General features: G+C 34.6%; 1 protein-coding gene across 1 annotated transcript in view; it reads right to left on the bottom strand.

The window, feature by feature from the left end:
- Positions 1-766: 766 nt before the first annotated feature.
- Positions 767-10,583, bottom strand: part of MROH9 (maestro heat like repeat family member 9) — a gene marked incomplete at both ends in the record, with an annotated part of 250,589 nt that continues 240,772 nt past the window's right edge. The window contains 2 exons of the mRNA XM_081257399.1: positions 767-1,011; positions 2,528-2,590. Coding sequence (XP_081113525.1) covers positions 767-1,011; positions 2,528-2,590 — 308 coding nt within the window. The remainder of the gene's footprint in view (positions 1,012-2,527; positions 2,591-10,583) is intronic.

The following is a 10,583-nucleotide window of genomic DNA, read 5'->3' as shown; positions in this document are numbered from 1 at the left end:
CTTATAAACCAGGACAAAGTGTTAAACTGGATCCTGACGGCCATGGGAACCATTAATTATGTTGACTCTCCAATTTTCATTTCAAAAAGTTTAAAACCATTGGCACAGCACAATCATCCCCTCAGGTCTCAGCTCTCCCTATTCTTTCCTTAACCACCTGTACCCACAACAAACTCTCCAGCTTCCTCCAACACTATTCTTGCCTCAGTGTCTCTACCTGGAATAGTTTGCCTGCTCTAAATCCTCTTCCCCTGCAAGCTCCATTTCTTCCTTTGTAAATACTGCCCTAGGCGGCATTCATCAGAGCAGGGTGTAAATAACCACACTGTGTGTCACTAGACTGTGGCCTTCCTGAGGATGGGAACCTTGTTTACATCATCCAGATATCCTCACTATCTAGCATAGTGTCTGGCACTTAGAAGATGTTCAGTAGGTATGTATTGATTACATCAAAAGCTCCAAGAGCTTCTCATCAAACACTTTGCTTATATGTTTTTTCAACCTTGTTAGTTGCTTTGATAAAGTAAGTCTTCTAATCACTGTCAGACAGAGAGAGGCAACACATTTCTATATTTGAGTAGAGAATCAAGAAGAGACAGTAAAGGCTTCTAGTGTCCTTCTGAAAAGCATCTACAAACAGACTCAAGTTATCAAGAGGGAAAGGAAAATCATTCCTCTTCGGAGGTGTGCTCCAAGGCAGTCGTGAACCTTGCATTCTTTACTGATACACCTTCGTTCTTTACCAATACGTCTTCATAATTATTGTCTATAATGGCTTCCTTTTCATTCTAGGTTTCTTAATCTCCATAGGACTGCCTGTCAGGTCCTTGGGAAGGTCATAATTATAAAGAGGCTTCAATTTTTTGATGTAGATTAAGTTAAACAGTCTTCGGAAGCTTCGTTTAATATTGGAGGAGGTCAAGCTATGAGCTATTTCCGTAAAAATTTTGTTTGTTATTTCTGCAAACTCCCTGATCACAGGATCTTCATCCCAAAGCACTCGGCCAATAGCTGTAACAGCAGAAAGGCCATTAATTCAAGGCATCACTCTCATAGTCTGAGAAGCTCTAACCCTAAGCAGCCTCACCACCTTTCACAAAAGCCCCCCTCCCCCAATTTTTGTTACTTTGACAAATAGCATCCAGGAAGTTTTTTATCCTCTATCCTCACCAGACCTCATTAAAAGAAAAAAGGAGATATTCACTAAGTGTTTACTGAATGCCTATTATGTGCTGAGCATTCTGGTAGACAGCATAAACATATATTCATGAAGAGGTTCAGTATTGCTCATAATAATGAAAAAAGTGGAATCAGTCTAAATGTTCAATATGAAAGTGCTTAAAAATTAGAGATATCATAAAGTGAAGTAGCACATACATATTAACATGATGATGTAGACCCATATTTCTTGGCATGAAAAGATGTTTCTGACACATGAGTAGTGAAAAAGTTATAAAACAGTTATGATAGTTTTAAAAATAAATATGTAATAGTTTATATTCTTTAAAAATATCTGCAATAAGATATATACCAAAATGCTAGTATCATTATATTCATAGGTTGAGCTTGTGGGAAGTTATTATTTTCTTTCTTAATAAAAAGAAATAGAGAAGGAAAAAAGGACAGATTTAGAGAAGAGAGAAAAAGGAGAAGGAACAGAAGGAGGAGGAAGAGAGAAAGAAGAAAAATATTCTGAGTGACATGGAGGGAGTGCTTAGTATTTAGCCGGCAGTCAATAAATATGAATGGATAAAAAAGGAAGGAAGATAATGATGTGTCAATGTAGATTCATCAACTGTGACAAAGGTACCACTCTGCTGGGGGATGTTGGTAATTGGGGGAGGCTCTGCATGTGTGGGGGCAGGAGGTATACAGGAAACCTCTGTATCTTCCACTCAATATTTCTATTAATCTAAAATTGCTCTAAAATATAAAGTCTATTACCAAAAAAGGGAAGGAAGGCAGCCACCTTATTTTCTGCGTCCCCTGTTTGTAATTCTGATCCTGAAGGGGAAATAGGCAGAGGCTAAGAGAGAGATGCTGAAGATCCAAACATTTTGAAAGAATAAACATTACCCTTCTTTAATTTCTTCTGGTGCAAGTGTACATTGCTCTCCACTAAAATGTAAATCCTCTGAGGGAAGGGACTTTGCTTTGTCTGCTACTCTATATCCTGCAGATAGGATAGTGCTGTCACATAGTAGATGCTGGAAAAATGTTTGTTGAATGGATTAATGAGTGACTGAACTCTTAACTCTCTGTAGTTCCTAAGGACTCTAGGATAATAGGTCTCAACTAATGAAAGGGACAGATGGAGAGATTGTGAAACGGAGAGAGAAAGAATAAAAAATAAAGAAGATGTCCCTTAACCCAGTCCTTCCACTGATTTCCCCTTAACTGCCTAGCTACCTCTACCACCCTCTTCCCATCCCTGGCATCACTATAGAGCTCAGATACAAATTGAATCACAAACAGTGAAGTTATTTAGGCCTATACATAAAGATTTCATTATAACTTCAACACTTACCCTCAAGCATGACTTCAATTTCATCTCTGTGCAGTAAATGGCCACCCAATTTTGCCAAGTACCCTATACACAAAGTAGAATTAAAGTTACCCCAAAATACGTTATGAAAATACATTATCTGATATTATCTGGCTACCTTCATTGCTTTCTTCAAAGCAAAGCATCTCTAGATTATCCTTGAATCATCTTTTAGTACTTTCAAATAATTATTAATAAAATTCTTTATTGAGATATACATGTCTTTATAAATGTGCAGAAATCATAATTGTACAGCTCAATAAATGACCACAGAGTGAATACATCTAGCTACCACCTAGGTCATTAAATAGAATATTACTATTATCCTAGGAGCCTCCCTCATGCCCTTTGCAGCCTCCTCCTTCACCTTTCAGAATACATTCTTTTGTTCAACGTTATATTGTGTGATTCATCCATGTTTTTAAATATAGCAATAGTTCATTCATTTCCATTGCTACATGACAGAGGTTGGCAAAGTTCTCTTGAAACACAGCCATGCTTATTGGCTCATTTGCTTATGGATTATCTACGGTTGCTTTCACCCTCCAACAGCAGGGTTGCATCATTGCGACAGAGACCATATGGTACTCAAAGCCTGAAATATTTACTATCTGGTTCTTTACAGAAAGAGTTTGCAGAATGCTTTTATATGATATTCCATCTTATTAATGCAGCACTTTTTAGCCATCCTGCTTATGATGGACAATGTGTTGTTTCCAATTTTGGGCTATTATGAATAATGATGTTATTGTGGGCATTCTTGTACATGAATTTTTGCATAGATTTGTGTGCATTGCTGTTTGGTATATATATGGCTAATGGATATGCTTATGTTCACCTTTAATCATTACTGCAGAACAGTTTCCAAGGTGGTTGTACCATTTTTCATTCTTACATTTCCATTGCTGTACATCCTCTCTAACACTTGAAATTGTTAGTCTTTTACCTTTCAGTCAGTCTCATGGGTTTGGTGGTATTATTTTTGTATATTTATTGGCCACTTGGATATTTCTTTAGTGAAATGTCTGTTCAAGTAAGTCACTTGCTTTTATATTGAGGTGTTTTTAAATTATTTATTCTTAGGCATTTTAAATTCTGGATACTAATCTCTTAGAATATTACACCCATTACAAATATCTTCTCCTACCCCAGGGCTAAACTTTTCCATTTGTATTGGGGTGTTTTTTTTTTGTTTTTGTTTTTTGATGAACAGAAGTCCCTAATTTTAATGTAATCCAATTTATGGTTAGTGAGTTTTGGGGTCCTGATAGGGAATCTTTGCTGTCTGAAGGTCATAAAGATATTCTTCCATATTTACTTCTGGAAACTTTATTGTTTTACCTTTTCACATTTTTGGATTGCAAGCCCATCTGGAATTATATGGCATAAAATAGGGGTTGAGATTACTTAACTATGAAATTAATCAAGTACCATTAAGAGAAAAAAAAAGTCCTTTCTCTAATGCTTTGCAGGGTCATTTATATCGTGAATTGTGCAGGGGTCAGTGTCTTGACTCCATTCTATCATTGTGCCACTTCCATACTACCTTAATGTAAAATGGGTCTTGATGTCCAGTAGTATAAGTTCTTCAACTTTGTGATTCTTCTTCAGATTATCTTGGCTATTCTCAAATCTTTAAATTTTCATGTAAAAATAAGAATCAGCTTCTCAATTTCACACACACACACACACACACACACACACACAAAACCTCTGGTGAAATTTTGTTTGGAGTTGTATTGAATATACTGAACAGTCTGGGGAGAGTTGACATTGTTACAATACTTAATTCTTTAATCCATAAACGTGATATATCACTCTATTTAAGTCTTCTTAAAAACTTCTCAACATTTTCTAGTTTTTTTGTGTATCAGTCTTGTACATCTTTCCTTAGTTTTATTTTGAGGTATTTGATGAATTTTGGTACAGTGCACTAGGCGTCAAAAAATTGATTTTCTAGTTGTTTATTGATAGTGTGTAGAAACCCAATTGATCTTTGTATATTGATATTATATATAGAAAACTTGCTGAATTTATTTAATTCCAATAGTTTTTCTGAATTCTTTCCAGTGTTCTAAATACTCAATTATTTATCTTCAAATTTTGGAAGTTCTATTTTCTTTTTTCCAGACTTATACATTTTATTTCTTGTTATTACCTTATTTTAGTTTTGGAAAATTTTTGGTCACTATCTCTTCAACTATTTATTTTGTCTCACTCTTTCCCCACTATCCTTATGGAATGCGTATGTTAGACCTTATAACCATATCTCATATTATTATACTCTTTTCATATTTTCCATTTTTAACTCTTTGAGCTTTGATCTTGAGGCTGAATATTTTATTCTGACATTTCTAATTCTCTTTATCTCTTTTCAGTTCTTTCTAGTCTGCTGCTAATTTTACCCATTGAGTTCTGCATTCCATCTCATTATTTAATCTTTTGAACATACTAATCATATTTATTTTAAAGTTCCTATCTGATACATTTCAGTAATTGCATATAATAGATTCTGTTTCTATTTTTTTTTCCTTGTAATTAAAAAAATCTAAACGTCTGGTTATTTTTTATTAAATCTTAGCTATTGTATATACAATTTTGTGTAGATACTTTTAGGCTCTGGGCAATTTATCTTCTCCCAGAGAGGATTTATTTTTGCTTTTTTGGCAGGCAGTTAGGCTAGAGGTATATCCCCTTAATCCAACCAGGGAGTTAGATATTCAAAGGTTCAGTAATTTTAAGGGCTGGCCTATTTTTAGTTTACTCTTACTCTTAGGGTAGAGACATCAGGGATCCCAGCTGAAAACTTGGGAGTATTTACCAGGGTTCCTCCTCATTGTCAGTCCACTCCAAGTTTTATTCCTCCAGCTCAGTGAGACAGCTAAAATTTCTGCACAGTTTATCAGCCTCCCAAATACCCTTTTTGCATTTAGAATTGATCTATAAATTTATAAAAGAAAATCTATAATGGAAAATAATCCCCAAATATCAGGCCTACTTCTTTTGGTTTTTCTACTTTCTCTTCACTGCCTTTATAAAAGCTCTTACATGTTTTCAGATAGATTTAAGAAATATTTTTATTGCTGTTCTTATTATCCTCATTTTCCATGTGATAAAATAAAAGTTCATAGAGATTAAGTAATTTGGTGAAGGTCACACAGCTAGTGGGTGTTCATTCTGAGATTTCAATGGAAACGTATCTACTCTCACCAATATTTCACACTGCCTCTGCTTCAGTCAAAATAGTGACCACAGAAATCACAATAATACATTATTTTTATAATACAATTTACAGATAGTAAAGCTCAAGATATTCTTATTGACAGGTGGAACATGGACTTAAAAATTTAAGAATAATGTTTAAAAACAAAGCCCTGTGTTGTGGAGGTATTCTTAATTGGCATACTTTTGCTTAAGTTTGTAAATCAATGCAATTCCTTTCAGAATTAGATGGTGGGTACAAATAATGAATGAAAATTTCTTATGCTAGAGAGTACTAATTTCCCCTATTGTCAGATTACTTCTTTATCTTTAGTTCTCTTACTAAAACTACCAATTTTTAGCTGGACACATGGCCATCTAGCAGATGACTAGACTTTTAACACTCCTTTGCAGCTAGGTATGGCCACATCTATGTTCCGGGCTAATGATCATTTAGCAGAAGTTACAGTTGCTCTTTAAAGAGATGCCTGTGACCTCTTGATATTTTCCCCTTTCCAATTGACTAGTATGTAGAAGTGGTTGCAGGAGATGGAGGAAACATCTTGGATCTGATGTAGGAAACTGTGTAATGAGAATACTAGAGCAACAAAAGAGCTGACACTAGTCTACGGAGACTTGGATTGTTAAATGAGAGAGAAATAAGCTACTATTTTGTTTAAGCCATAATTATATTTGGGTCTTTCTTATACTGTAGGAACTTCACAAATACAACATTACCACCAAAGGAGCAAATTAGGTGGTAAAATTAGGCAAAAACAACTGAAAATTAAATGACTCTACTTAAATGGTGTTTTGGAAAGTTACAGATGAACTTTCAAATAGAATTTGATGTTTTGAAAGTTTTGAAACACGGCAGACTAACCGCAATGCCAACAAGGTGCACGTGGAAGAATACAGTTAGTAGTGGTGGGGAGCGTGGGGACAGGAACTACAAGCTCCATCCACAAGCAGTCAGCTCTGCTCAGTTGCTACCAGGCAGAAACTCAGGTTCAATGTAGCCTTATCTCCTCCCCCTATCAAATAATTGGAAATACAGATACTTATGCAAAAACTCTTCAATTTTAAATTTGGCAGTTGCAACACACTGTTAGCTGTCAATCTAATATCACTGTCCCCTTCTTGCCCAATAAAAAAAGTGCCAAGCATCTCTTGCAAATGATGGTGGCATTGTGCCAGTTCTAGTCATTGGGAGGTATAAGATGAATCACCGGTTGGGATTTTGAAGAAAGCTTTCTAAAATTAGGTTGACCCAGCAACACATTTTGCCCTTTACGTTTTTCTTTCTCCTTGGTATAACACTGCGAAAATGCTGGAGGTAATCAGAAAACACAAATAAGGATACAAGCCACATGCTAAGGATGATGCTATTATAAAGGCAGTGATGCAGTGAATATCTGCATGTACACATCACTTCTCATATGTGACTATATCAGAGGATAAATTCTCTTGAGAAGAGATTATTAAGTCAAAAGAATATGCATTTCACATTTGGATGGAAATTACCAAACTGTTCTGAGATTGTAGTAATTTACACTCTGACCAGTAATGGAAGTGATTGCCTACTTCCTGCAACCTGGACAAAACTATGTAGTATAATCATTTTTGTTCTTTGTCAGTTTGATGGATGGAAGCACTTTATCAATTCAATTTGCATCACTTTTTGGATGAGGCTGTGAAAATTTTATGTATATGAGCCAAATAATTTTCTTCATGTACTTTGTCCATTTTCCTAGTGGGTTGTTTGGCTTTTCTTACAGATTTGTAAGGATTCTTTAGACAGTAAGAATTCATGCACCCTTTATATGTGATAAGTGCCATAAATATTTTATTACAATTTGGCTTTTGACTTTGTTTATAGTGGTTTTGCCTTGCAAAAATATTTGTTTTTACATAGTTTGTCAATCTTTTATGATTTTTACTTTTACTTAGAATGATCTTACCTCCCCATGATTATAAAGCAAATTCTTCTACACTATTTTATCTAATCTTATTTATTATTATGGTTTTATTTTTAGCATTTGAGCCTTTGACCATCTGGAATTTATTTAGTGTAAAGAGTGGGATAGGAATAAAATAATTTTTAAAATTCCAGATGGCTCACCATGTGTCCCCAAACCATTTAAAGAATATTCCATATTTTCATCACTATTAGTTAAAGCCAGTGATTCACTGTAAAATATTGCATGTTTTGGCAGTTATTTCTAGATGGTATTTTGTTCCATTTGTCCATCTATTCATTCCATGTGATTTTAGTTACTGTAGCTATGTTAATATCTGATAAGGCTAGTCCTCTCTCATTCTTTTTTGGTTAGAACTTCCTGGATATTCTTGCATGGTAACTTTTCTATATTTTAAAATTAGGATGTCAGTTTTGGAAAAAAAACCCCTATTGATATTTCAGTGGGCATCTTATTCCATGTATAGATTAATTTAGGAAAGAATTGGCACATTTACAATTTTGATTCTTTCCTAAAATATGGTTTATACCTTTCAATTTATTTAAATTTTTTTGTGTCTTTCAGTAATGTTTGCAAGTTTTCTTCATAGAAATACTGCATACATTTTAAAGTTTCTTTTTAGATCTTCCTTCCTTCCTTCCATCTATTCAATACATGACTTCATACACCTAGAATTGATTTTTGTGTAGGGTGTCAGGTAGGAATTTGTGTGTGTGTGTGTGTATTCCCGTTGTCCTAGCACCTTTTATTAGACAGCCCATCATTTCTGATCTGATATATACTGCCAGTTCTGATCTTTATATTAGGTGTTTGTATATGTGTGGATCTGTTTCTAGGCTTTCTATTACAGTTTCACAGGTCTTGTCTTTCCTTGAGTGAGTAACGGGTTGTCTAAAATTTGTTAGTTATATCTTCTTATGTTGGTCTTTTGCTCTTCCACATACATTTAGAATCAACTTGTCAAGATCTATGCAATTATCTGTTGATATTTTTTATTATAACTGCATTGAACTTATTGATCAGTATTTCTCAGTAGGGGCTCTGGGGATTCTAGATGGGATAATTTGTGACTAACACTTTTACAATTATTACTGAATATTAAGCATACTCCTGTAACATTAAATGCATTAATGGACATTAAATGCTATACCAACCTGGAAGCAAGCTGGCAAGGGAGCTTGGGAGATGTAGACCATAGAGGTCAGTTTTTGAGGCATAGAGAAATGTAAAACATAGTGAAGAATGGATTGGGAGCTGGAAGTCCTACAGTTAAGTAGATACTGTATGTCTTTATGTGATAGTTTATCCATTCCTTCTTTAGTTGGCTGAATTCCATCCATCAATGATTTCTTCAAGAAGGATTCATGGTAATGAACTTATGCTGAGTTTTTATGTTTTAGAAATGTCTTCTTATTATTTTTATAGTTGGATAGAATTTTGATGAGTATAAAATTCTTCAGTCATAATTTTTTTCTACTTAGGATTTATAGGCTCTATTCTACTACATTTTAGAGTTGAATACTGAAGTGGAGAAATCTAATGCCACATTTATTTATTTTGTAACGTATAGGTGACTTTTTTTGCTCAACTGCACAACGAATTCTTTAACTCTGAAGTTCCATAACTTTGTTAGGAAATGTCTTAATGTTTCATCCTGTATAAAATATTTCTTGAAAAATTTTTACCATCAGTATATTTAATCAAATTTTTTTTAGTTCTTAAATTCTATCTTTGAATACTTTTTTTTTCTGTCTAATTGTTCATTTTTCTTCAGGGGTATTATCTATGCATATTTGCATTTCTTTCATCTATCTTCTGTATCTATCATTGCTCCCTAATTTTTCAAACTGTTTCTTGTTGGTTTATATTTTATTTTGCTAACATTTTTCAACCCTTTACTCCTTGTTCCTTACTGGGTTAGCAACAATATATATTTGCTCTTCCATTGGCTGCAATGTAGTTTTTTGCAATGGTTATATATTTTTTCTTACACTTTCCATCATGCTTTGAAAGCTTCTTTTCCTGTGTTTTCTTTTTTAAATTCTGTATTTTGCCACTTATTTTCTTGAACATATTAATCAGTTTTTAAAACATATATCTCACATCCATGTCAAATAACTTTAGTATCTGGATCTCCTGATGTTCTCCTTCCACTGTCTTTTTTTTTTTTTTTTTTTTTTTGCTGTACGCAGGCCTCTCTCTGTTGTGGCCCCTCCCGTTGCGGAGCACAGGCTCTGGACGCGCAGGCCCAGCGGCCATGGCTCATGAGCCCAGCCGCTCCGCGGCATGTGGGATCTTCCTGGACCGGGGCATGAACCCGTGTCCCCTGCATCGGCAGGTGGACTCTCAACCACTGCGCCACCAGGGAAGCCCCATTGTCTATTTTTTTTTTTAAATTTATTGGAGTATAGTTGATTTACAGTGTTGTGTTAGTTTCAGGTATACAGCAAATCTCCTCCTAGAGTAATGAAAATAAAACAAAAATAAACAAATGGGGTCTAACTAAACTTAAAAGCTTTTGCAGAGCAAAGGAAACCATAAATGAAACAAAAAGACAACCCTCAGAATGCAAGAAAATATTTGCAGAGGAAGCAACCAACAAGGGATTAATCTCCAAAATATACAAACAGCTCATGAAGCTCAATATCAAAAAAAAACAAGCAACCCAATCAAAAAATGGGCAGAAGATCTAAATAGACATTTCACCAAAGAAGACATACAGATGGCCAAAAAGCACAAAGCACATGAAAAGATGGTCAACATCACTAATTATTAGAGAAACGCAAAGCTTACTCTTCATGTATTCCCGTTATCCCATTATATATTCCCTTTGTGCTTATATCTTTAGATCTTTATTT

Source organism: Mesoplodon bidens (genome assembly GCF_964165515.1).
Source record: "Mesoplodon bidens genome assembly, chromosome: 2".
NCBI classification, from domain to species: domain Eukaryota; kingdom Metazoa; phylum Chordata; class Mammalia; order Artiodactyla; family Ziphiidae; genus Mesoplodon; species Mesoplodon bidens.
Note: the sequence above shows the minus strand (reverse complement) of the source record. Positions and strands in the feature narration are given on the sequence as shown.